At 58.1% G+C, this 26140-nt stretch overlaps 2 protein-coding genes across 7 annotated transcripts; both read right to left on the reverse strand.

The window, feature by feature from the left end:
* Nucleotides 1-5126: 5126 nt before the first annotated feature.
* ARID5A (AT-rich interaction domain 5A) lies at nt 5127-13060 on the reverse strand. 4 transcript variants are annotated; one of them, XM_066567418.1, is made up of 7 exons: nt 12995-13060; nt 11149-11247; nt 9975-10167; nt 9825-9901; nt 9501-9598; nt 9274-9409; nt 5127-9105 (listed from the first exon to the last, which is right to left on the reverse strand). In XM_066567418.1, the coding sequence occupies exons 2-7, from the start codon at nt 11209-11211 to the stop codon at nt 7849-7851; spliced, it is 1824 nt and encodes a 607-aa protein (XP_066423515.1). In that variant the 5' UTR covers nt 11212-11247; nt 12995-13060; the 3' UTR covers nt 5127-7848. The 4 variants fall into 4 exon arrangements, with proteins under 4 accessions (XP_066423515.1, XP_066423516.1, XP_066423512.1 ...); XM_066567419.1 differs by having other exon boundaries at nt 9825-9877; nt 12844-13020; XM_066567415.1 differs by having other exon boundaries at nt 12844-13020.
* A 1287-nt stretch (nt 13061-14347) lies between these two features.
* On the reverse strand, nt 14348-23365 carry NCAPH (non-SMC condensin I complex subunit H). Of its 3 annotated transcripts, XM_066567323.1 has the most exons (17): nt 23197-23365; nt 22866-22956; nt 22536-22628; nt 21707-21845; nt 21166-21284; nt 20413-20602; nt 19829-19920; nt 19032-19219; nt 18546-18694; nt 18049-18155; nt 17739-17861; nt 17361-17468; nt 16546-16704; nt 16063-16161; nt 15721-15806; nt 15238-15313; nt 14348-14783 (listed from the first exon to the last, which is right to left on the reverse strand). In XM_066567323.1, exons 3-17 carry the CDS (start codon nt 22581-22583, stop codon nt 14724-14726), a joined length of 1743 nt encoding a protein of 580 aa, XP_066423420.1. In that variant the 5' UTR covers nt 22584-22628; nt 22866-22956; nt 23197-23365; the 3' UTR covers nt 14348-14723. The 3 variants fall into 3 exon arrangements, with proteins under 3 accessions (XP_066423420.1, XP_066423422.1, XP_066423421.1); XM_066567325.1 differs by lacking the exon at nt 23197-23365 and having other exon boundaries at nt 15721-15842; nt 18049-18152; nt 22866-22944; XM_066567324.1 differs by lacking the exon at nt 23197-23365 and having other exon boundaries at nt 15721-15842; nt 22866-22944.
* Nucleotides 23366-26140: the final 2775 nt, after the last annotated feature.

The following is a 26140-nucleotide window of genomic DNA, read 5'->3' on the forward strand; positions in this document are numbered from 1 at the left end:
CCCTTCCCACCTCTGATGGCGGGACCCAAACCCCCGTGTATGTGGTGTGAGTGTCTGTCTGTCTGTCTGTCTGTCTGTCCTTCCAGGCTGCTTTTCAGCAGTTGCTTAAAATATGGGCAGCAGATGCCACCGTCCCTTATTGCTTTTCACAATTCCTTCATCTCATGAGGTGGGACAGCCACCCGTGTTCTGGGACCAGGGGCTCGCTGGCTGAATGGCACAGGCATAGCTAAAGGATTTGGACTTTCTTCTTTGCAAATCTGGCCTCTGACTTCATCCCAGTCTCTTTAGTTGAAAATTATCAAAAGATTTTTGTGAGTTTTCTAATTTTGGGATTAATGCTGGGGAATTTTCAGGGTTTGGTGTCTCATTTTGGGTCGAGAAATCTGTCCCAGACACTGGGGGGACTCTGGGGCTGTTTGGGAGCAGTTCTTTTTCGAAATTATCTGTGCTGCGATCAAAGGGTTGGCATTTGCAGGGGCAAAATAATTCTGTGCGCGGGGATGTGGCTGTGCGGACGAATCGTGACACAAAGTAGTCCCACTCGGTGCTAGGGGTGCGGAAGGCGAAAACACGGAGGGATACCAGCTGTCGGTTAAGGATACACGCAAGGCGCTGCAGTTTTCCCCTGCTGTGCTGCCGTGTACGGACCCGGTGGCGGCGGAAGCGCCGTGCCCGGGCACAGGGGTGCCGGCTGTGGCCGGACAGCGGCACGCGGCGGCTCGGAACCGGGACCGGGCTGCACCAAAAAGCAGTGCGGGGTGGCGGCGGAGCCGTGGGGATAGAACTGCGCATGCGTGCGGCTGATCCCGGAAGCGGCGCTGTGGTTGGATGAGGCGGCGCGGAGTAATATCGCTGGTGCGGGGGTTGTAGCAACCGCGCATGCGTGGGTCGCGTCACTATGGCAACGTGGGGACGCCCTGATGGCGGCGGGGGGGCCGGGGGGTGCGGGAGGCGGCGGAGCTGCGGAAACGGGAGCCGGGGCTGCGGCTGCGGAACGGAACGCCGGGACGCCCGTGGTTGCAGGAGGCGGCGGAGCCGCGCCATCCAGCAGCTCTGAAGCGGGGGGCCGCGGTGGGGAAGGCGCGGCTCGGCCCCACGGGCGGCGGCGGAGCGGCCTCGTCAGCGGGAGATGATCCCGGGAGGCGGGAGGAGCGGCGTGGAGGCGGCGGGAGTCTGCTGCGGGGGGGGGGGGGGCACGGCGGGCGCCGGGCCAGGCGGCGGCTCGGCCGCGGCGTGCAGCCGCTGGGGGCTGCGGTGGCTGCCGGCCCGGCGGGCAGGGGCGGCGCCGACGGGAGGCGGGGCTGGAGCGGCCGCAGGCACGGCAGAGGCTGCACACACCGGTGTAGGCGCCGCTGCGCCGGCACGGGCGGGCTGGGCGGGCTGGGGCGCCCCGGTCCCAGCGCAAGCGGGGCCGTGCCGGGACCGGGGGATTGCGCCCAAACGCCGGCAGGGACGGGGTCTGCCGTGGACGTGTGCGCTGCCACGGGGCCCGTGGGCAGCTCGGGGTGCGCTGCAGGAGCTTGGAACGCCGCGGGGGGGGGGCGGGCTCCCGCGGCAACGCGCGCAGGGGGCGCTGGGGGCGCCGCGCGGCCGCGCCAGGCGCGCTCGGCACAGCAGATCCGGGAGCCGCAGGGAACGGCAAAGACGCAGCAGCAGCGACAGGACCGGGCTGCCGCCGGCCCCGCTGTGTCGGCGAGGGGGGCGTGCGGGGCGGCGGGAGCGGCCGCACTGGCAGCGGGGGGGAAGCGGCGGAATCGGGGGCGGGGCCGCGGTGACGGCGGTGGGCGGGATTGAGGGGCGGGGCCCGCGGAAGCCGGGACGGCCGGGACCGACGGGATGGCAAAGGCGGGGCTGGTGGGAGGGGCGGGGGGCGGGGCTGCGGGTGCCGGAGCTGTGCGGTCAGCAGGGGGGCGTGTCCCGCTGGAGACTCGCGGCGGCAAGGGGCGGGCCCGCAGGAGGGGCGGAGCTCGGCGGGGCGGCTGCTGCGGGCAGCGCCTGCAAGCTGGGACCGGCCCCGCGGCAGCCATGGCCCGGCAGGAGCTGCAATTAAAGGGCTTTAAACACCTGCGTCCCAAAAGTCTCTGATAAAAACGGCTGAACGGCCAGCATTGGGGAAATTCATTAAATTCCATTCTATGAGGGCTAAAACTCCTAGTGTGGTACTTTACGGCAGTTGCGCTTTACGGCAGTCGCGCTTTACGGCGCCTTTTACGACAGTCGCGCTTTACGGCAGTTTTACGACAGTCGCGCTTTACGGCAGCTTTTGCGACACCCGCGCTTTACGGCCCTTTTACGACATTCGCGCTTTACGGCCCGTTTTGCATCAGTCGCGCTTTACGGCCCTTTTTGCGACATCCGCGCTTTACGGCACCTTTTACGACAGTCGCGCTTTACGGCACCTTTTGCGACATCCGCGCTTTACGGCACCTTTTGCGACAGTCGCGCTTTACGGCACCTTTGCGACATCCGCGCTTTACGGCACCTTTTGCGACAGTCGCACTTTACGGCACCTTTTACGACACTCGCGCTTTACGGCACCTTTTACGACAGTCGCGCTTTACGGCACTTTTGCGACAGTCGCGCTTTACGGCAGTTTTACGACATCCGCGCTTTACGGCAGCTTTTACGACAGTTTTGCTTTACGGCGCCTTTTGCGACAGTCGCGCTTTACGGCACCTTTTGCGACATCCGCGCTTTACGGCACCTTTTGCGACAGTCGCGCTTTACGGCCCCTTTTGCGACAGTCGCGCTTTACGGCAGTTTTACGACATCCGCGCTTTACGGCACCTTTTACGACAGTTTTGCTTTACGGCGCCTTTTACGACATCCGCGCTTTACGGCACCTTTTACGACAGTTTTGCTTTACGGCGCCTTTTACGACATCCGCGCTTTACGGCACCTTTTGCGACAGTCGCGCATTACGGCACCTTTTGCGACATCCGCGCTTTACGGCACCTTTTGCGACAGTCGCGCTTTACGGCCCCTTTTGCGACAGTCGCGCTTTACGGCACCTTTTGCGACAGTCGCGCTTTACGGCCCCTTTTGCGACAGTCGCCTTTTACAGCAGTTTTACGACAGTCGCGCTTTACGGCGCCGCCTTTTATGGAACTTTTAAGGTACTTTACAGCACTTTACGGGTTTTATTTTGTTTTTCATTTATTTTTAATTAATTTTTTTATTTCTTATTTAATTTTTATTTTTAATTTTTCTATTTTTAAAGCTTTTTATTTTTTTAATTTTTTTTTAAATTTTTCTATTTTTAAGCTTTTTATTTATTTTAATTTTATTTTTTATTTAATTTATTTTTTTAATTTTTCTATTTTTTAAGCTTTTTATTTTATTTTTTTAATTTATTTTTAAAATTTTTCTATATATAAAGATTTTATTTTATTTTTTAATTTTATTTTTATGTAATTAATTTTTTTAATTTTTCTATTTTTAAGCTTTTTATTTTATTTTTTTAATTTTATTTTTCATTTAATTTATTTTTAAAATTTTTCTATTTTTTAAGCTTTTTTATTTTTTTAATTTTATTTTTTATTTAATTTTTATTTTTAATTTTTCTATTCTTAAAGCTTTTTATTTTATTTTTTAATTTTACTTTTTATTTAATTTTTAATTTTTCTCATTTTAAAGCTTTTTATTTTATTTTTTAATTTTATTTTTAATTTATTTTTTAAATTTTTCTCTTTTTAAAGCTTTTTATTTTCTTTTTAATTTTTTATTTAATTTATTTTTTAAATTTTTCTCTTTTTATAGCTGTTTATTTTATTTTTTAATTTTATTTTTTATTTAATTTATTTTTTAATTTTTCTCTTTTTAAAGCCTTTTATTTTATTTTTAAATTTTATTTAATTTTTCTCTTTTTAAAGCTTTTTATTTTATTTTTTAATTTTATTTTTTATTTAATTTATTTTTTAATTTTTCTCTTTTTAAAGCTTTTTATTTTATTTTTTAATTTTATTTAATTTTTCTATTTTTAAAGCTTTTTATTTTATTTTTAAATTTTATTTTTTATTTAATTTATTTTTTAATTTTTCTCTTTTTAAAGCTTTTTATTTTATTTTTTAAATTTTATTTTTAATTTAATTTAATTTTTTAATTTTTTATTTTTAAAGCTTTTTATTTTATTTTATTTGGTGCTGTCCAGACCAACTCAAGCTGGTGATTGTGGTGGTGTTTGAGGGTCTTGCACTACCTTTTATGGAACTTTTACGGCACTTTACAGCACTTTACAGTTTTTATTTTGTTTTTCATTTTTTTAAAATTAATTTCATTATTTTAATTTTATTTAATTTTTATTTTAAATTTTTCTATTTTTAAATCATTTTATTTAATTTGGTGCTGCCCAAACCTGCTGTAGTGCATTTTTATACTTTGTAATACTTTGAAGTCATTTTGTTTTGTATCCCCATATTTTTCCCAAATGGTTTATCCCAAACTGTACCCCCCTCCATCCAGAAGTTTCGGTCCAAGTGTCGAGTGATGAGCCAGAGGCCAGGGGTCAGCCCCCAAACCTTGCCCCATATGCTGTCCTAAATGTCTATCCCCCAGTACCCATCCCTTAGGGTCACTTAATGGTTGGTAGGGTGTTATCTACTTTGGGTTTCCACCTCCCTTTAAATGCAACCTTGGCACATCTCCCGGGGCTCTCGGCAGGAGCCCCCTGAGGTGCAGGAGCTCCTTTGGGATCCTAATAAAACCTTGGATTAACCCCTGCTAAGAGTCGGCCCTTTATCTTCTACCGCTGTCTCTGGTGTCTCTTGTGCTGCACAGGGGCCCAGCCCAGGTGCCCTCAGCACCCTCGGGGCACACACAGAGAGTGTCTCCCCCCAGCCCAGGTGCCCTCAGCACCCTCGGGGCACACACAGAGAGTGTCTCCCCCCAGCCCAGGTGCCCTCAGCACCCTCGGGGCACACACAGAGAGTGTCTCCCCCAGCCCAGGTGCCCTCAGCACCCTCGGGGCACAGAGAGTGTCTCCCCGCTCTCGGCCGTGCCGGGGCTGCCAACTCAGGACCGGCCGAGGGTTCCTGAGGGGCTCGCACAAACCCGCTCGGCCGCTGGTTGTGGTGGTGTTTGAGGGTCCCCAGGACAAGGGAAGAGACGAGAATCTTGACTCCACCTTTCAGAAGGCTGAAATATTATTTTATGATCTCTATTATATTAAAAGAAAATGAGATATTAGAACTACACTAAAAGAGCAAGGAGACATCAGAAAGCTGGAAAGGAATGAATAATAAAAACCTGGGACTGATCACAGCTCCAACACCGCTGGACCATGATTGGTCATCAAGTAGAAACAATGCACAGGAGACCAGTCCAAGATGCCCCTGTTGCTAAACCATCTCCAGCCCACACTCCACAGCCAGCAGATCGTTATTGGTTCCATTTCTGTTCTGAGGCTTCTCAGGAGAAAAATCCCAGCGAAAGGATTTTCATCAAACACGTCAGTGCCAGGTGATGGCACAGGCAGCATGGGCTGGCAGAGGTCACTGTGTCATCCCTGCCAGCCCAGGTGTCACAGCAAGGAGGAGAGAGTTCATCCTGTGCTCAGCCTGTGCTTGCACAGCCCTGGGTCAGTTTTTACACAAAATCTAGTTCTATCTGTTCACTCAAATATTTCTGTCTGTTCTACCTGGAAATGCAAGCAATGTTCTGCTGAGTTTTCTCTATGTCTGGAGCTAAGTTAATTTTGTGAAAGATACCAAGACTGAACTTTAAACTAGGCTTAAGGGCTTTTTACTACCTAACACAGTCTCTTAAGGCACTTAAGATATATTTCTACTTACTTAAAACTAAAACTTACCCTCCTACTTCATGTCCGTGTGGATTAATATATTTCAGTTCTGTAAAGGTTCCAATTCAATCCCTGCATTCCTTTCTCTCTCTGAGGGACTCAGGCCTCTATTTCATGCACTCCGACATCAAAGAAATTACAAAGTGGGCTTCAGACCTAAACCATACAATATGTAATCAAAAGCATCACTTTTTTGCAGCACTCATCTCTGGAATTTCTGAAAGCGGTATATTTTTCCAAACCCAGTATCCTCCCAGCACATAGCTATATTAGCTCTACAGAGTAGCAATTTCTCTGCACAGTTTGCTCTCAAGAACCTTTTAGAATGTTTTCCCTAGGTGATGAGCAGTTCAGAACGAGCTTCTTTTGAGGTGTTGCCTTTAGTCATCTCTTTGTGTGAGATAGAAAGGAGACCTTAAATGAAATACCCTTGAGAAGAATGCTGGAAAAGGCAGGAGAAAAAAATAATCAGGATCTGAACACAAGACAACATAAAGGCCAGAAGTGGCTATATGGGTGCTGAGCTCCTCCTGCCCCCATGGATAAATCTCAGCTTTGCTGATGGATCCTTGGTGGCCTTGGGAAGGTTCTGATGGATCAGGGATGGCTCTGGGAAGGCTCTGATGGATCAGGGATGGCTTTGGGAAGGCTCTGATGGATCAGGGATGGCTCTGGGAAGGCTCTGATGGATCAGGGATGGCTCTGGAAAGGCTCTGATGGATCAGGGATGGCTCTGGGAAGGCTCTGATGGATCAGGGATGGCTCTGGGAAGGCTCTGATGGATCAGGGATGGCTCTGGGAAGGCTCTGATGGATCAGGGACAGCTCTGGGAAGGCTCTGATGGATCAGGAATGGCTCTGGGAAGGCTCTGATGGATCAGGGATGGCTCTGGGAAGCTCCCAAACCGAGCTCCCAGGGGACACAGAGGGACACCCCAGGGTCCCTGCCCGTGCTCTGAGGGACACCTGGTGCCCATGATGTGCCACTCGCTCCTGCCTGGCTGCTGGCCCTGGGCTGGGGCTCTGGGGCCTGCAGGGCTCTCCTGGATGCTTTGGATGCTTTGGGGAGCTGGGACTGTTGGGAATTCTCAGCACTGCAGGCTGGGGCCGGGGGCTGTGCCCCAGTGGTGGCAGGTGTGGCTTGGCAGGCTGTGGCAGCTCATGGCCGTGTCCCTGGGCTGCACCTGGGGCTCCTCTGTGCTTTTTGGGGTCACCCTGGCCTCGGGGAGCTTGTGCTTGGGGCAGGGAACTCTCAGCTGTGGGGTTTCTGCCCCAGGCCCTCGCAGTGTGGGGTTTTGGGGGCTTGGCTTTGCTGCAGCAGCTCCTCGGCTTCGCTTGGTGCCTCTCCAACGCTGCCCAGCTCCTGCAGGGGACCTGGGGCATCCTGGGCCTGTGCTGGAGCTGCAGCTGAGCCCTGACCCTCTGTGCCTGCAGGCCCTCACCTTGTCCCTGCCCAGCCAGGATTTCGGGGTGCAAATGCCCCTGTGGGGCTGAGGCAAAAAAGGGACCTTGGGACAAAAAGGACCCAGAGGCAAAAAGGATTCTGGAGGCAAAAAAGGGACCTGAAGGCAAAAAGGACCTGGAGCTGTTGCTGGGCTGGTTCCCAGCCGGACTCGTGGCTGCTCCATGGAATTGCTGCCATTCCCCCAAAACTGAGGTGGAAAACTCCTCCTTCCCTCCCCACAGAGGATTCTCAGCCCCACGGCTCTGGGGTCAGGGAGAGGATCCCCCCAGCCCTGCCCTGATCCCAGGAACCGAGGACACCCCAAACTCTGCCAGCTGGGGAGCAGCCAGGCAGGTTTGTTCCCTTCCCACCTCTGATGGCGGGACCCAAACCCCAACTCCGGGTGCGGGGGCCCAGGGATGGGAACAGAGACCTCCAGCACCGCTTTTGCTCCCTTTTTTATAGATCTGTGTGTGGATATATAGAAAATAGAGAGAACCGTGGGGCGCCCCCAGCGGAGCCACGAACAGCTCTGAGCTGGGCAATGAAAACGGCCCAGTCCGGATTGTCCCCTCGCTGTCCCCTCGCTGTCCCCTGGCGCAGCGCTAGGGCCGGGCGTGGTGCGGGAAGGCCGGGACGTGCGGGGAGCCGCAGGAGCGCTGCCCGTGCCACGGAGCCGCCGGGTACAGCCGGGCCGAGCTCCCGTAGGACGCGGGCAGGCGGGCGGCGCCGGTGGCCAGCGGGCGGCACAGCTCGGAGGGCACCACCAAAGGGCTGGGGAAGGCCGGGATCACCAGGGGGCTCACGGAGAGCGCCGGGGCCACCGGCACGCCCTGGGTTCTCAGCTGCTCCAGGGGGCTCCCGAAGCCGCCCGGGAAGTGCAGCGCGGCTCCCTTGAAAGCGTCCGGCGGCAGCGGCGCGGGGAAAGCCGGAGCGGCCACCACGGCCTTGGGCTTGGCCAGCACTCGGTGAGCGCCCGGCGAGCGGCTCCGCCCGTCCCTGCCCTCCCTGGCCAAGGGGGACACGGCGCGGCCCTTGCCGGTGAGGCCGAAGGGCTCCTCGTCCTCCTCCTCGTCCTCCTCCTCATCATCATCATCATCATCTTCCTCCTCCTCCTCGTGGCCGGCCCGGGGCGCGGCGGGGCCGAAGGCGGTCCCCGGGGGCACCCAGCAGGCCTGGACGGCGGCGGCCCGGGCCTCCCACGGCCGCCCCGCCGGGCTCCGCAGCTCCGGGGGCTGCTCGGGCTCCTCGGGCCGCGCCGGGAAGGCGGAGGGCGGCTCCAAAAAATCCTTCAGGTTGGAGAAGTAGCCCCAGAGCGGGGGACAGCCGCCGGGCTGCGGGCCCTCGCTGCGGTAGGCGTGGAAGTAGCCGGTGAACACGGCGGGGGCGGCGCCGCCGTCCTGCGGGCAGCCCTGGCTGTCCCTGCCCAGAGCCGGGGATGCGCTGCGGGCCGGGCCCGCCTCGCTCGGAGCTCGGTCCGGAGCTCCCCAGGGCTCCGGGCTCCGCTGCTCGGCCGGCGCAGGGCCGGGGGGCCCGGGCGGCTCGGGGCCGCTGTCGCTCGGTGCCCGGCGGCCCTCGGGGCAGTGGCGCTTGTGGCAGTGCAAGGACTCGGCCTTGCTCACCTGCGCCAGCAGCTTCTTCTTGGCCAGCGGGGACATGATGGGGTGGTTCCCTTTGGAGTAGAAGCTGGAGAAGAGGCGCTTGTAGGTCTCGCTGTGGCTCCTGCAGGGGCTGGGACACCTCCCCGAGGGGCTGGGGGCGGGCACGGCCGGCACGGCCGGGCTGGAGCGTCCGTCTGTCCCCCGACCCCGCTCCGCCGCCTCCTCCGCGGCCGCCTCCGGCCGCGCCTTGTCCGGAACCACCTGGAGCGGAGGGGTCGGGCCGTGGGTGCCGCGTCCCGGGCTGGGGCTCGGCTCCCGCCCCCGCTCTCATTCCCCGGCCCGTCCCTCCCTGCCCTGCCCGGCCCCGGGCGGGTTCCGCAGCGAGGGCGGCGCCGGGGCCGCTCCCATCCCCTCGGAGGGGCCGCGCACCTGCTCGCGGCCCTTCTCCTTCCTGGCCCTCTTGCTCTTGTCGTCCTTGGAGACCTTGTACTGCCGGCGGGGTTTGCTGGGGGGCAGCGGTTTGTCCTCCTCGCCCTTGAGGTGCCGCACGTAGGGAAGGACGAGCCTGCGGAGCGAGCGGGGAGCGCGGTGAGCGCCGCGCCGGGGGAAACTGAGGCACGCGGCGGGGCAGCGCCCCGGCCCCGGCCCGGTCCCACCTCTCGTAGTGGCGCCGGGTGCAGGTGGCCGCGCTGGTGCTGCCGGGGCTGCCCCCGAGCTCGTCGTAGACGTTCTTCCAGAGCCGGCGGCCCGTGACCTGCGGCGGGAGGGAGGGAGGGAGGGAGGGACAGACGGACAGAGGGAGAGGTGAGCCCGGGCATCCTGGGGGACACCTGGATACCCAGGGGATGTCCCGGGGGACATCTTGACACCTAGGGGAGACCCAGATGCCCAAGGGACATCCTGGTGCCCAGGGGACACTCGGATGCCCAGGGGACACCCGGGCACCCTGGGGCCACCCCAGCTCCACGGCCACCACTCACCAGCTCGTAGGCTCCCAGCTTTTCCACGGCCTTGTAGATCTTCCAGAGGTTAACTGGGAATAAATCAAGGGGACATGCTGTGGGTCAGGAGGACACGGGACCTGAGCACGGCCACCCCCCTGTCCCTGTCCCCGGGTGGGAGGGACATACTCTGCTTGAAGCCGAGGTGCGGGATCCTCTCGATGGGCGTGTGCCGCTCCTTCATGAACTTGTAGAGGCTGACGAGGAAAGCCTCCTCTTCCTCCTTCTCCTTGTCCTCCTCATCCTTCTCCTCCTTGTCCTTGTCCCCACTTTCTCCCACCGTCTTGTCCCTCTCGGCGCCATCCGCGGCCCCCGGCGCGTCCTGCGGGACACGGGGATGAGTCTGGGGGGAGCTGCGACCCCTTCACCCGCACCCCCGCTCCCCACAGCCCCGGGCAGCTCCGTGCCCATTCCCCGGGCAGCTCCGTGCCCATTCCCCGGGCAGCTCCGGACCCGTTCCCCGAAGCTCCGTGTCCATTCCCCGGGCAGCTCCGTGTCCATTCCCCGGGCAGCTCCGGGGCCGTTCCCCGAAGCTCCGGGGCCGTTCCCTGGGCAGCTCCGGGGCCGTTCCCCGGCAGCCCCGGGCCCGTGGCCAAGTTGGTCAAAGCGCTGGATGCGGGTGAGAACACGAGGAGCGGCTTCCAGGAAAACAGACGGGCAGAAATTCCGAAATTCAGCCCCCCCCCCCCCGTCCCCGCGCCGCCGCCGCCTTTCTCAGCTAAAAATGTTCCTCGTTTGTTTGTTCTACATTTTCCGGAGTTATAAAACTTGTTGCTATTTTTGGGCAAAGAAGCTGTTCGGCTCCCAAGTCCGTCCTTTTCTATTTTTTTCAGTCTTTCTTTTTTTTTTTTTTTTCTTTTTTTTTGTTCTTTCTATTCATTTCACGGCTTGTGACAGACACCGGATTTTAACGGCTGAAAGAGTTCAAAGCTTTCTTTTTTTTTTTTTCTTTTCTTTTTTGGGTTTTGTTTTCTTTTTTTTTTTTTGTGTGTGTGTGTGAAATAAAAAGCTGCTGGGGGGAGGGAAAAGCTCCAGCGCCACAAAATCCAAACCCCTTTTCCTCACGAGGATAAAAAACATTTACAAAAACGATCCCGTTCCTATGGGACCGCTCACCTCTCCCCCCAAAAATGCCATTTTGGGTCCATTGCCCCCCTTGCCCCCCACCCAAAGCTGGGAATTTCCCATTTCTCTGCCTCGTCCTCACTTCCACCGGCGGCCAAAGCGCTGCTCGCGCTCCCCCCTCCCTTGCCCGAATTTTGGGGCGTTCAGCACCCCCCAAAAACCCTCGGGGTGCACTCACGGCGGGCTGGGCGGGGCTGGGGGGGTCCCGGGGGTCTCCTTGCGGCTCTTGGTTCTTCTCCATGGGGGGAAATCGCTGCCTGTGGGTTCGGGATGGGACCTGGGAGGGGAAAAACGGGGGTGGGGGGTGAGACCCCAAATTGCTGCTGCTCCCCTAAAATGACCGGGCAGTCGGGCGGATTTGGGGTTGCCCGTCGGGCACCGGAACCGGCCCGAGGCTGCTCCGTCCGTGCCTCCCCCCTGCGCCCCCGTTCCGGGCTCGCCGCCCCCAAATCCCCCCCCGTGTTTTTGAGGAAAAACCCCGGGAAAAGGGCGAAAAGCGGCGATGCCAACCTGGGGAAGGAGCGGGGCGGGCAGAGGGGGTCCCGAGGGGGTTCCCAGGTGCTCCCCACGCCCCCCGGTCCCGCCTGAGCCCCTCCGGTGTCCCCGCTCCCGCTCGCGCTCACCGGCCGCGCCCGCGCCACGTGACCGAGGGGCGGGGCCGCCGCGCCCCCTTGGCTGCCCATTGGCCGGAGCCAACACGCCCCTTCTCCTATTGGGCGGCCGCGCTGTCGATCCCCGCCCCCCGCGAGGGGCACGCCGGGAGTTGCAGTCCTGAGGCGGCAGCGCGCGCACGGCTGAGGGCGAGCGCACCTGGGCACAGGCGTGTGCGGGGCGGGGGCTGTGCGCGTGCGCGGGGGCCCAGGTGTGCTCACACACAGAGGTGCCGGGGGTGCGCAGGTGGGCACGGCCAGGTGCGTGTGCCCGTGTGTGTGGGCGGGTGCAGGTACAGGTGTGCAGCAGGTGCCCCGCACACACACACACACACACACCTGTGTGTGCAGGTACAGGTGTCTCTCACACACACACACAAAGGCGTTTATCGGGTACAGGTGTGTGCCCCCCCTCACACACACACACCCCTGTGTGTACAGGTGCCACTGTCCCACACCTGTGTGGGCAGTTACCGGTGTCACCCCCCCGCCAGGCGTTTATCAGGTACCGGTGTCCCCCCCGTGTCCCGCCCCCGCCGCCCCGGTTCGGTTCCCGGCACCGCTGACGCGATTTCCTCGATTCCCGGCGCCACTCCGAGCGCAGGAAACCGCGGCGGCTTTTGGGGCAAAACGCGGCCGGTTCGGGGCTCAACGAGCCTCGCCGGTGCCAACAACCCCCGCAACCCCCGACCCGCCGGTACCGGGCTGGGGGCGGCACCGGGCTCTAATTACACCCTTAATGAGATAACAACAATCATTATCAACACTAATTCCGGGCACTTCGGCGGCGGCGCTTCCCGAACTCATCCCGAATCTCGCCCCGCTCCTCAGCTCCCGGGGCCGCTCCTCCTCCCCAAATCACCCAAACCCCGCCGGTTTAGGCCCAAAGTGGCGGGGCTGGAGCGTCACGGCCCGGAATAGCGCGGGAGCTCTGCCAGGCCGTGACGGCGGCTGAGTAATGGGCTGAAGTCATCCTCGCTATCCTCCCTTCCCCATCCCGCGCCGCCGCTCCGGCCAAACCCCCCCGGGCATCCCGGGGGGCTGCGGAGGGGCCGGGGACCCCCGGGGGCGGCCGCGGCTCCGGGACCCCCGCGGGGCTCCCGGTGCGTTCGGCGTTTCGGGGTTCGCGGCCGGTCCCGCTCGGGACGCGGGGATGGGCGGGGGACGCGCGGCTCGGGGCGGGCCCCGGGACCCCCCGGCCCCCCGGGGACCCCCGGACTCACCGGCGGAGGCTCGGGCAGCGCTCCGGGGCGGCCGGAGCGGAGCGCGGGTGTCGCGGAGCGGGACCGAGCCCGGGATGAGTCAGCCCCGCTCGGGGAAGTGGCGTGTGCGAGCCGGAGCGGGGCGAGCCGCAGCCATTGACTCTTTCCTTACCGGAACGGACGCGCTTTTGGGGCTTCTCCCCCCGCGCCCCGAATGACTGGGCCGGACTTTCCCGGCCCCAAAGCGCCGCTCCCCGCCGAGGAGCCGCCCCGAGGGCGGGGACAGGGCGGGATGCTCCGGGATCGCCGTCCCCATCCCTTCCCGGGGGTCCCCAGCATCCCGGGGACGCTGCCCCCGTCCCCTGTCCCGGGATCGCCGATCCCCGTCCCGCGGCACCGGGGCCGCTCCCACGCCGGGCACGGTCGGGGCTCAGCCCCCCGAGAATCCCCCCCCGCCCCTGCTTCGACTCGTGAGAGTCCCGAAAAATGAGAGAAAAAGAAAAAAAAAAATCCCGCGGTGACTCATTTTGGGCCAAAAAGCCGCGAAAGCGGCAGCGGGGGGAAGTCGGGAGGGGCACCGGGCTCCTGTCGCCCCTCCCGGGGTGGGAAGGGGGTGAAGGAGCCGCGGGTGGCACCGAACCCCCCCTTCCCCGCCATAAATGCGGGATTTGGCGAGAATGGGTGACACAAAGCAGCAAAAAGCCCCGCTCGGGGTTTTATTCCCGGCTTTTGTCCGGGTTGGGATGCCCGGAGCTGCGGGAAGGGGGGCCCTGCCTCAGTTTCCCCTCGCTCCTGGTCCAGCGTTCCCAGCTCTATCGGCGCTGGGATGGAAGGGATTTCAGGGATAAATAACGGGATTTTTAGGAACAGATCGGGCTTCAGGAATAAATAAAGGGATTTTAGGAACAGATCGGGTTTCAGGGTCCCGGGCCCAGCTGAGCACCCCTGGAGCACCAATCCCTGGAATATCAGTCCCTGGAATAACAACCCCCGGAAGAGCAGTTCCTGGAGCAGCAGCTCCTAGAATATCAGCGCCTGGAGCATCAATTCCTGGAAAACCATCATCCCCTGGAGCACCAATCCCCGGAGCAGCAGCAGCCTCTGGAATTCCCATTTCCCCGGGAGGAGCGAGGGAAGGGCCGCACATCCCTCCTGGAATCCCCGCGGGGCCCCGGGAGGCAGCGCCGGGGCCGCTCCAAGGAGCGGGGAAATCCCGGGAAGAGCGAGGGAGCTCCGGGGGTTCCCGAGGGAGCTCCACCCCCAGGAAAAGCAGGAGCAGAATTCCAGGGGGGCTCAGCAGGGAGAGACCCCTGCCCTGGAGGATCCATAGCCCAGGAAAAGCAGGAGCAGAATTCCAGGGCTCCCAGCAGGGAGAGGTCCCCGATCCCATCCCATCCCACAATTCGGTTCCTGGATCCCGTTCCCAGCTGCTGCTCCGGGCTCTGATCCCTGCATTCCCTTTTTCCAGGGATTTGTCCCCATTCGCTGCCCCACCCCACTCCAGGTTATTCCTTCCAGGCCCCTCTCCAAAGTGTGCAAAATTTATTAACCTTGAAAACAGTAAAAAAAAAGGGAATAATCCCAGGGAATGGAGGGAACGGGGGCCAGGAGTAACAGTCAGTCCAAAAACTGGGAATTACAGACTGGGAAGGAAACAGGGAGGGAATTCTGGGACAGACAGACAGACAGAATTTTGGGACAGACAGGAAATTTTGGGATACAGAGAGGAAATTTTGGGACACAGAGCAGCCTGGGTTCACAGTGAAGTGCAGGAATTTCCAATGCCAGGGAAAAGCTGCTGGATCCTGGTTGGGATCTGTCCAGCCAGGACATCCCTGAATCCCAGCCTTCCCAGGGATTTGGGATTTTGGGATTTCTCAGCATTCCCTGCTGGATCAGGGTCAGTCCCCTCCTCTCACCAGGATATCTGCCAGGTCCTCGGTGCTCTCCAGCTTCAGATTCTGGGAATGGGAAGGAAAAGCTTTGGAATGAAATCCCCTGGGATGAGGCTTGGGAACAATCCCAGCCCCTCCTGCCCTGCCCAGGGGCTCTTCCAGGGAATGGGGACTGAGCGGGAATTTCCCCATGGGAAGGAGCCCCCGGGGGGAGGTTGGAGTCTCCATCCCTGCAGGAATTCCAAGGAATTCCTGGGTGTGGAAGGAATCCCGGTGGGGATTGGGCACGTTGTAACCTTGGAGAGCTTTTCCAGCCTCAGGAATTCTGGGATTTTGGGATTCTGTTCTTATCCAGAGTCCAGAATGCCCGGGATGGCTCTGAGGGGACAAACCCTGCACGAGCTGGGAATGCTCCCATTCCCTGGGAATGAGCTGTATTCCATGGAAAGCCTGGGATGGGTGGAACAAGCTGCAATCCCTGGAATCCCCGGGATTGGTGGGAATGGCTCCCCGCTCTCACCTTCTCGTTGGCCAGGTGCAGGAGGGACACGAAGGCCAAGGGCACCGACAGGTCAGAGGCCATGGCAGGAGGGAGCCTGCGGAAAAGCGGGATCGGGATCAGAGCCCGGGAATGCCAGAGCAGCCAGGAATGCCCGGGAGCAGGGAATGGGCTCTTCCCTGGGAACACCCTCAGGGGTCGGCCCTCTCCTGGTCCCATTCCCAGTCCCATTCCCTCTTGGGATTTTCCCTGTCCCATTCCCATCCCAACACCTGGAGAGATTTTCCTATTCCCATTCAGGATTTCCTCATTCCCATGTAGGATTTTCCCTGTCTCATTCCCATTATTCCCATTCCCATGTGGGATTTTCCCGTTCCCATTATTCCCATTCCCATTTGGAATTTTCCCATTCCTATTCTCATTATTCCCATCCTGGATTTTCCTATTCTCATTCCCATTATTCCCATTTGGGATTTTCCCATTCCCATTATTCCCATTCCCGACCTGTGGCACAGATCCTTGATGAGGTCACTCAGGCTTTTCTCTCCGGCCACCTTCACATCCGTCCCTTCCCCGGCCTCCTCCTCCTCCTGCTTGGGAAAACCCGGGAATGCAGAGCCCCCAAACTGCAAGGAAAACCCCAGGGAACCTCAGCCCACCCTGGCCAATGGGAAACTTGGGGCTGATCCCATGGAATTGGGGTTTTATCCCCATTGGATTGGGGTCCATCCCCATGGAATTGGGTTTATCCCCTGGGACTGGGGCTTTTCCCACGGGACTGGGGCTGATCCCAGGGACTGGGAAGGAGCCCCTGCAGAATTCCCAGCAGGAATTTCCCTTCCTGACCTCTCCCTGCTCCGTCAGCAGCTCCCACATGTTCCTCTTCAGCCTCCTCATGTCCATCCTCTTGGCGGTCCTGGCGTACTGGATGGGGATCTTATGGACCTGAGGGGGAAATCTGGGATTATCTGGGATCATCACCAGGATCATCATTGGGATCACAGCCACAATGCTCATAATTCCTGATTTTCCATGGGAATGGCAGCGAGCGTGGCCTTGCTGCCAATCCCGACGTTTAGTCTGGGAATCGTTCCTCCGGGAATGCCCATCCTGGCAATCCCTGGAACCACGGGAGTGTCCTGGGATTTTTAACCCTGGAGGCGCTGAGAGGTTTTTGCTCCAGCCCAGACCAGGGAGGAATTCCCAGTCCCAGGGAGGAATTCCCAGTTCTAGTGAGGAATTCCCAGTTCAAATGAGGAATCTCCAGTCCCAGTGCTCCCAGTCACAGTGTTCCCAGTCCCTCCCAGTGTTCCCAGTGCTCCCAGTGACCTTGGGGGGCTCAGCAATCAGCTCCAGCTCCCCGCAGCCGGGGCCGTTCCTGCCGTTGATCCCGGAGTGCTCCGGAGCCTCGGGATGAGCTGGGAGCGGGAGCAGCCCCGCCTGGCCCGGGAATTCCGCGGGATCGGGATCGTCATCGCTGTCAGGAACCTGCCAGGGGACACGGGGGGGACACCAGAGTCACCTGCGAGGAGCCAGAGGCAGCAGGAACTGCTCCAGAGGGTGGGAATTCCTGCCTGGCTTCCCCAGGGGATTGGGTTTATCCCCACGTGGAATTGGGGTTTACCCCTTGGGATTGGGGTTTATCCCCATGGGATTGGGGTTTACCCCATGGAATCTGGTTTATTCCCATGGAATTGGGGTTTATCCCATGGAATCTGGTTTATTCTCATGGAATTGGGGTTTATCCCCATGGGATTGGGTTTATTCTCATGGAATTGGGGTTTATCCCATGGAATTGGGGTTTATCCCCTTGGGATTGGGTTTATTCCCATGGAATTGTGGTTTATCCCATGGAATTGGGGTTTATCCCCTTGGGATTGGGTTTATTCTCATGGAATTGGGGTTTATGCCATGGAATTGGGGTTTACTCCCAAGGAATTGGGGTTTACCCCATGGGATTTGGGTTCATCCCCATGGAACGGGGCCAAGGCTGAAGCCAAGGCAGCTGCAGGGAGCAGAAATCCCAAAGTTTTCCCAGCCCTGGGAACGTCCAGGCCAGGCTGGGCGCCAGGAGGGCCCTGCAGCTCCGATTCCTCCCCTCAGGAATCGTGGATCTCATCCCAGCAGGAATTGCTGGGCTGTACCTGCAGGGCAGGGCAGAAGTTGGAGGTGTCGTTGGCGTTGTTGTAGTCGTAATCCTCAACTCCAACCTCGCTGTCCAAGGCTCCCGCTGGATCCGAGCTCGGGCTGAGCTGGGGGAAAACATTCCAAAACATTCCTGGGAAAAGGCTGGGCCTTGGCCCTTCATCGCCCTTTTTGCCCTTCCAGGAGGGTTTGTGGTGGGAGCAGCCCCGGGGAACATCCGGAACATTCCCAGGGTTGGGTGAGGACAGGTTTGGTGCCGGGAATGATTGATTCCCTGAGATGATTCCCTGGAATGGCACCTTGGGGTGATTCTGTAGGACAGTTCCCTGGCATGGCTCCCCAGGATGATTCCCTGGAATTCTTCTGGGAATTCTCACCTTGACGTGGGGCTTGAGGAAGAGCTGCCCCAGGTTCTTGGGGTCGTAGTTGAAGTCTGCGGGGAGCGTGGTGCTCCGGCTGTTCTGGCTCTCCAGGATGGATTTGGCCAAGGTTGTGGATGCCTGGGAACGGGACAGGACGGCTCCATGGAAAAATGGGAAGCTCCACCAGTTTTCCATGGAAAAAAAACAGTGAAGTGTTTTGTCTGGGAAAGGGCAGGGCAGGAGGTGCCCCCCAGGACACAACAGCTGGAGCTGCCCCAAATCCCGGGAATTCCAGGCTGCTGTGGGAAAAGGGCTCTGTGGGCACCTTGGTCTTCTGGAAATAGGCCTGGAAGTCGATGTCCTCCTCGAAATCCAGCTCGAAAACCTTCCTGGGAATCCTCTGCCGGGAATCCTTCTCCAGGCCTGGGGCTGCTGAGGGACAGCAGGGAAAAGAAGGGGGAGAGGAAAAATGGGAATGGAAAAAGCTCGGAATTCCAGGATTGAGCCCTTCCTAGCCCAGAATTCCAGGATTGAGCCCTTCCCAGTCAAAAATTCCAGGATTCAGCTTTTCCCAGTCAGGAATTCCAGGATTGAGCCCTTCCCAGTCAGGAATTCCAGGATTGAGCCCTTCCCAGTCAGGAATTCCAGGACTGAGCCCTTCCTAGCCCAGAATTCCAGGACTGAGCCCTTCCCAGTCAGGAATTCCAGGACTGAGCCCTTCCCAGTCAGGAATTCCAGGACTGAGCCTTTCCCAGTCAGGAATTCCAGGCTTCCAGCCCCTCCCAGCCCACAGTTCCAGGTCTCCCTGCCCCGGGCACCCACGGGGCTGGCGGGGCCGGAAGCGCCAGTGCTCGGGGCCGGCCCACATGGAGAGCACGCGGGGGCTGAAGTAGGAATATTCCCCGGGATTCAGGGACACGTGCAGGCTCATCGTGCCGATGTCCCCCTCTCCCAGGGCAGCTCCGGTGCTCCTGGAAACAAAAACAAAAACAAAAAAAAAAAAAAAAAAGGAAAAGGAATGGCAGCTGCTCAGAATTCCATCAGCGTCCCTGGGGTTCGCTGTCCCCGCTCAAAACTTCTGATGTTTGCTATCCCTGCTCAGAATTCCCTCGGCATTCCCAAGGGATTTGTTACTCCAGTTCAGAATTCCCCTGGCATTCCCAAGGGATTTGTTATCCCTGCTCAGAATTCCCTCGGCATTCCCAAGGGATTTGTTATCCCTGCTCAGAATTCCCTGGGCATTCCTCGCTGGCACTGGGAATTCCCCTGGAATCCAGCCCAGCCGCCATCCCTGGACCCCAGCCCCACCTCTTGCTGTGGCCCAGGGAGTCTCCGTTGGCCTGGAATTCCGGGTGGTTCCCGTTCCCGGCCGGGGATTCGGGCTGGAATTCGGGCTGGGAGGGGGCCCAGCCCTCGCCCTCCTCGCTGTCGGGATCCAGGTTGGGATCGAAGGCGTGCTCGCTCTTCCGGAACTTCTCCAGGAGCGCCGACACCGACTGCAACACATGAGTGCCCAGCCTGGGGCGGGGATCCCGCCCGGACCAGCAATTCCCAGCCTGGACTGGAAATCCCCACCTGGACTGGAAATTCCTTATCCGAATCAGGAATCTCACCTGGATCAGCAATTCCCAACCCGGATTGGGGATCCTGCCTGGATCGGGAATTCCCAACCTGGACTGGGGATCCTGCCTGGATCAGCAATTCCCAGCCCGGATTGGGGATCCTGCCTGGATCGGGAATTCCCAGCCTGGACCGGGAATGTGGCTCAGGAACCGCTAATCTTGCCTCAGGAATTCCCACCCAGATCAGGAATTCCCATCTGGCTCTGGAATCCCTAATCTGGCTCTGGAATTTCCAAACTGGCTCAGGAATCCGTGTTAGGAATTCCCACTCGGAACAGGGATTCCCACCTGGCTCTGGAATCTGGCTCAGGGATTCCCAACCTGGCTCTGGAATTCCCAACCTGGCTCTGGAATCCCTAATCTGGCTCAGGGATTCCCAACCTGGCTCAGGGATTCCCAACCTTGCTCTGGAATTCCCAACCTGGCTCTGGAATTCCCGTCTGTCTCTGGAATCCCTAATCTGGCTCAGGGATTCCCACCCACCTCGTCGTGGGACTCCTCATCCCACTTGGTGAACTGGAATCCGGCCAGGGAGGAGCAGATCCGGCGTTTTTCCAGGCACGGGGCCAGCAGGGCTGCGGAGAGGGGGGATAGAGGTGAGTTCCTGGGATCTCAGCAGGAATTCCCACCTGGATCAGGAATTCCCAGCCTGGATCAGGACCTCAGACCTCCAAAATTCCTGCACAGGATCCCAAATTAGGATGGGGGAGTGGAGAGGGAAATCCGGGAATGGAGGGGGGGGGGGATTAGGGAATGGGGACGGGAATGGGAATTCAGGAATGAAATTCAGGAATTCCCACCTGGCTCTGGAATCCCTAATCTGGCTCAGGAATTCCCAACCTTGCAGGAATTCCCACCTGGCTCAGGAATTCCCACCTGGCTCTGGAATCCCTAATCTGGCTCAGGAATTCCCAATCTTACTCTGGAATTCCCAGCCTGGCTCAGGACCTCAAGCCTCCCAAACCCCCACTTTTCCAGCAGCTGGAGCAGGATCCAAGCCGGGAACAAATGCAGGGGAAAAGGGCAGGATCCAAGCAGGGAAAAGGCTGGGAAAGGCTGGGATTCACCTTTCAGAGCCGGCACGGTGACGGGATGGGAGCTGGGCAGGGCCAGGCTCTCCGAGGAGGGCAGGGGGACGATTTCAGAGGGGAAAAGGAGGCGGCTCTGGAAGCCCTGGGAGCGCAGCCCCGTCAGGAAAATGCCGGCGGTGTTGCACTCGTCAAAGGAGGCGACTGCTCGCTGGAACATGGGATCCACCTGGGAAACCGGGAATGACGGGGGGATCAGGGAATGGGGATGGGAATCAGGGAATGGAGAGGGGATTCAGGGAATGGAGAGGGGAATTAGGGAATGGAGAGGGGAATCAGGGAATGGGGATCCAGGAATGGAGAGGGGAATCAGGGAATGGGGATGGGAATCAGGGAATGGAGAGGGGATTCAGGGAATGGGGATGGGAATGGGAATCCAGGAATGGAGAGGGGAATTAGGGAATGGGGATGGGAATCAGGGAATAGAGACAGGAATTAGGATGGGGGAATGGAGACGGATATTGGGGAATGGGAATCAGGAACGGAGGTGGGAATCAGGGAATGGGACTCAGGAATGGAGATGGGAATCAGGAATGGAAAACCAGGACAGAATGGCAGGGGGGATGAGGAGCAGGGCAGGGAGGATGAGGAGCAGCCCAGGGGGGATGAGGAGCAGGGCAGGGAGGATGAGGAGCAGGGCAGGGAGGATGAGGAGCAGGGCAGGGAGGATGAGGAGCAGCCCAGGGAGGATGAGGAGCAGCCCAGGGAGGATGAGGAGCAGCCCAGGCCCACCTCAGGCCTCTGGCTGCCCTCGGGCACGTTGATGTTGCTCAGGTTCTGCTCGATGGTTTTGAAGCTTTGCTTCTTCTTTGGCTGAGCCTTCTTGGCAGCCTCGGGGGCTGGGCTGGAGTCTGGCATGGGGAAAGGGACAAATTCCACCTCAGAAGGGCTGGGGTACCCCAAAGGAGGGAGAAACCCTGGAATTGGCACAGCAAACTGCAGCGGGCATTGAAATCCCTCAGGATGTGTGGGCATCAGCAGCGCTCTGCTGGCTTCCTATGGATTCTGTTGGGCAAAACCTGCCCCTGTTTGATCCCAAAGTGCAACCTGAAATCACTGCGTGACAGATCCAGCTCCTCCTCCCACCCCTCCCTGCGCCAGCATTCCAGGAGAACCCATCCGGGATCTCCCAACCCTTGGAAAACCCAACTCGTCCAACTGATCCCAAACCCCTTCAGAACTCCCAAAGAGCGCCGAGGCTCCCCCCGAGCCTGGCTGGGAAACGAGGGGGAATCCCCGGGGTTTTCTGGGAGGAAAAGGGGGAAATTCCCACCTTCCTGGGGGCTGTCTGAGTCCCGGGCAGGGGGCGGCTCCTTGCCCAGGTGGCCCAGGACCCTGAAGGCGTCGGCGTGCACGGAATCCACGCGCATGGCGTAGATCTTGGCGCTGGCGTCCAGAGTCCCGGCTGCCACCTGCAGGGACAGGGAATTCCCAGCTGGGCAGGGAAACCCCCACCGGGGCCATCCCACAGTGACCCCCCCAGGGCTCTGCACCCCCAGAAATAATATAAATAACAGGGGTAAATAAATACAATAACAGGGAAAGGGTTTAGTGAAAGCTATGGACACCCCAAAGGGTGTTCTCCCCACAGTTTGGGTTTTGGTTTTTGGTTTTTTTTTTTTTGGCATTGCAGCTAAAAATCCTTTAGGAATTGTTTAGAAATGCCAATTTTGTGCAGTGGTTTTGGTTTGTTAATTGGGGAATTTTTTGGTTAATGTATAATATAATATAATAATGAGTTATAGTGTAATTTGGAAATAGTTGGCTTGTGGAAGGGGCTAACAGCAGGCCTGCTAGCTAAAGGAGTGAGGAGAAGCTGAGAAGCAAGGAGAAGCTGATAAGGAGCTCTCTCCAAGGCTGTAACCAAGGAGATCGAGAGACGAAAGATAAGAGAAGATAAGAGATGACCGCCTCAGCAGCAACATTGGCTTCTGACTGTGATAGCGTGAATTATAACATCTGTATTGTCTCACCCCTCATGTGAGACTGAAAATGGAGTGCAAGTTTTTGAAACACCTCTCAGCTGCCCCATCTCTGGGTCAGAAAAGGACATGGTCCAACAGAAATGAAGCAGCAGCAGCAGCAGCAGGGACCCCTCTGACCTGGAAGTTGGTGAGCTCCGAGTTCTTCTGCTTCAGGATGTCGGTCATGTAATCGATCAGGTGCAGCCCAAAGGCGTTCTTGGTGGTGATTTTCTGCAAGAAAGCACCCAGAAGAAAAAGCTGGGACCCTTCCCCTGGCCAGGGACACCCACGGGCAGGTGTCCCACAGGAACTTTTTCCTGGGACTGCCCAGAGATATTCCAGAAGCGTGTGCACAGAACGCATGGCCCAGCTGGGACCAGACACCCCTTTATGGTCCTTTAACCTGCCAGAGCCGCGGGTGAGGGGTTTTAAACCGCGCAGGGCCCAAGCGCGGCTGCCCTGACTCACATTCTCGGTGGAGAGCTTGATGCAGGTGCTGTAGTGCTCCGAGATCTGCGCGTTGGTCCATTGGGGCAGCGGCGGCTGCCAGCTCTCGGTCCTGCGGGACACAGGGGGGTCGCTACCGGGGCTCCCCTCAGCCCGGGGCTGTCCCCTCAGCCGGGACACAGCGGGATCGGTGCCCGGGCTGTCCCCTCAGCCGGGACACAGCGGGATCGGTGCCCGGGCTGTCCCCTCAGCCGGGACACAGCGGGATCGGTGCCCGGACTCTCCCCCCAGCCCCGCGGGGGTCGGTGCCCGCATTCCCCCCCTCGGCCCGGGCATCGCGCACCGGCCCTACCTGAGCGATGGGGAACCGAGGCCCTGCAGCGACGAGTCCACAGCCCTGGAGCGGCGGCGCTGGCGCCTCTCGCGCTCATCGTCGTTGTCGGGGCACTCGGCGAACACGGGGGTGCCGGTGCTGCCGGGGGCCCGCAGGGTCGGCGAGAGGAAGGCGGCGGCAGCGCTGGGGCTGCAGGCAGCCATGGCCGTGGCTCCGCGCCGCGCAGCGGGCGAGCCCGCCATCCCCGCGGCCACGCCCCCTCCGCGCCTTCCTGCCAATCAGCGCGCGGCGTGCCCGCCCCCGAGGCGGGTTTGAACGGCGGCGCGCGCTCAGTAACGGTCGTGAGGGTGGACGGGGCGGGGTTTCGCTCTGAGGGGGCCGTGAGGGGGCCCGGGAAGGGAAGGGGCGGCCTCGCCATTTCCCCCTTTTCACCCCAAATTCCGGGGCCGGAGCGGGGTCAGCGGCCTCCGGTGCTGCTCTGGAGCTCCCCCCGGAAGGAGGAGGAGCCGCCAGAGCCGCGCCGCTAACCCCGGAATCGCTGAGGTAATCTTGGAATCTTTGGGATCACCGAGTCCAAGCTGGGCCCGATCCCCACCTTGTCACTGAGTGCAACATCCAAGCCTTCCCTTCCAGGTGGGTCCCGATATTCACTTTGCCCTTCCAGGTGTCTTCCCACATTCCCTGTCACTCTCCAGATGTAATTCCCACATTCCCAGTCGCTCTACAAAGTGTATTCCCGCATTCCCTGTCACTCTCCAAGGTGTGTTCCCGTATTTCCTGTCACTCTCCAGATGTAATTCCCACATTCCCCGTGACCCTCACCTGGTCCCACATCCCTGGGAGACGCTCCTGGGAGAGCCCCGAGCTCTGTGCCTGAGGCAAAGCTCCGTCAAGAGGAAAGGAAATCCATGGCTTTTCCTTCTGGAGCATCCCTGGTGCTCTGGGAACTTTAGGGAAAATTTGGGATGGCCTGGATGTGCCAGATCTGTCCCCTAAGCTTGGGAATTCCCAAAGTTTGGGAAGAGGGGTTTGACTCCACCGGGAGCAGGAGCTTTTCCGGCATTCCCAGCCAGAATTTAGGATTTAGGGATGCGGCCGCTGGGTGCCGCCGTTTTTCCCGGCGGTTTTTCCCGGCCGAGCCGCTGGATGGAGCAGGAGGAAAAGCCGTGGATTGATCTCCGCAGGAATGGTTCCCAGGATTTCCCCTCCCCGCACGGAGCGGCCAAGGGGTCACAGAACTATGGAACTGTTGAGGGTGGAAAACACCTTTGGGATTCATTAAATCCGAGCTCCAGAGTGCGACGGAGCCGTGGGATCTCCCAGGGGGGAAAACCTGGATTTAGGGAATGGTGTCCCTATCCAGGATATTCCAGGCTCCCGGGAAGGGCTGATCCAAGGAAACACCACCCAGCCCTGTCCCCAGGATGGGCGTGACATCTGGGTTTCCATAGAACCCCTTCCAAACGCGGCCATCCATCAGCCAAACAAGGACAAACCCATTTTTCCTAAGGAATATGTGGATTTAGGGTGATCCTTAACCCCCAAATCCCAGTTTGGTTTTGGCTCCATCCATCCCTCTGGAGCTGAGCTTGATCCACACTTTGGTTTTTATTCCACACACACCTACACGTCAACCAAACAAAGAAAATCCCATTTCCTCAGTTGAGCCCTTCCAGGACTCAGTTCACAGTTGAGTTTTTATAGAACCCATTCCAAGCACAGCCATCCATCAGCTGGAACCAAACAAGGAAAATTCCATTTTTCTGAGGAATATGTGGATTTAGGGTGGTCCTCAACCCCCAGATCTCAGTTATATTTTGGCTCCATCTGTCCCTCTGGAGCCAGGCTCCATTCCTGCCAGGAGGGAGCCAGAGGGATCTCAGCTCTGCCTTCATCCAACCCCAAAAATGGCAAAGGAATCAATGCTTGGAGCCTGGAATCTCCTTGGAAGAGCAGCCTGGAATCTCCCTGGAAGATTCCAAGCACCCAGGAGGCCCCGGCCGATTCCCAGACCTGGAGGATCTGAACCACTTTGGGGTTTTTTTTTTGTCCCCCTGACAATGTGGGGGCTGAGCAATGGGGTTGGTCCCTTCCCTCAGCTGCTCCAGGATAAGCAGGAGAGGCTGGAAAATCCCCGGCTGGGTTTGGGATGTGTTTTCCCGGGAGCAGCCCCCGCTTTCCGTGGCTGCTGTAAACAAATCAATCTCTGCAGCTGAGCCCATCCCGGAGGAGACTCCAAGGAATTCTGACAGGTTTTATGCCCAAATAAATCATTCCTGCCCTGGCAACGGCAGTGGATTTTCCCCCGGCATCAGCAGGAATGTTCCTGGATGGAAAGGGGGAATTGAGGGAATGGATCACTGTGACAGCAATGGTACAAAGGGCTGTGATCCCTCCCTGGCTCCAGAAATCCCTGCCAGGACTCGATTCCCAGCTCCCCACGATTCCCAAAATCCCGGGAGGATGTGGGGATGCTCCTGGGTGCAGGGACGGGTTTCCTTTGGGAGCTGCCGGGGCTTTTCCAGCCGGGCTTGGGAAGGGTTTGGGAGGATTTGGGGCACCGGGATGTCCCTGAGCTGTGGGGTGGGAAACTTGGGAAAAGGAACAAGGATTGGAGACTTTGCCTGGAATGCTCAGGGAATGGGCAGGGAATGGTCAGGGAATGACCTTGGAATGGGCAGAGAATCCCACCCTGGGACCAACTGACCATTCCCTGGCTATTCCCTGAATGGAAGCCTGGAAAAGGCCTCGGATTTGGGATTTCAGGGCATTCTCCCCCTGTTTTCCCCTTCCAGGGCCATGTCCATCCCCTCTGGCCGTGGCTCCAGGGCCACGAGGGAAAGCTCAGGAGAGGGAAAGGGGTTGGATCTTTCCAAGATTTCATTGGGAAGCTCTGTTCTGCCTGGCTGCTGCACGCCTCACTCGCCTCCAGCTGGGATGGATTCTTTTCCCTTTAGTGGGA

Source organism: Molothrus aeneus, chromosome 29, assembly GCF_037042795.1.
Source record: "Molothrus aeneus isolate 106 chromosome 29, BPBGC_Maene_1.0, whole genome shotgun sequence".
NCBI classification, from domain to species: Eukaryota; Metazoa; Chordata; class Aves; order Passeriformes; family Icteridae; genus Molothrus; species Molothrus aeneus.

Coding starts and splice junctions, on each gene's coding strand:
- ARID5A (XM_066567418.1), bottom strand. CDS start 11,211: ATGGAGAAGAACCAAGAGCCGCAAGGAGACCCCCGGGACCCCCCCAGC. Junction 9,902..9,974: donor GCACCTCGGCTTCAAGCAGA/GTATGTCCCTCC, acceptor CCTGACCCACAG/CATGTCCCCTTGATTTATTC. Junction 9,106..9,273: donor AGGAGAAGGGCCGCGAGCAG/GTGCGCGGCCCC, acceptor CCTCCGCTCCAG/GTGGTTCCGGACAAGGCGCG.
- NCAPH (XM_066567324.1), bottom strand. CDS start 22,583: ATGACCGACATCCTGAAGCAGAAGAACTCGGAGCTCACCAACTTCCAG. Junction 21,285..21,706: donor CTCAGACAGCCCCCAGGAAG/GTGGGAATTTCC, acceptor TCCCCATGCCAG/ACTCCAGCCCAGCCCCCGAG. Junction 14,784..15,237: donor TGCACCTGGCCAACGAGAAG/GTGAGAGCGGGG, acceptor TCCCATTCCCAG/AATCTGAAGCTGGAGAGCAC.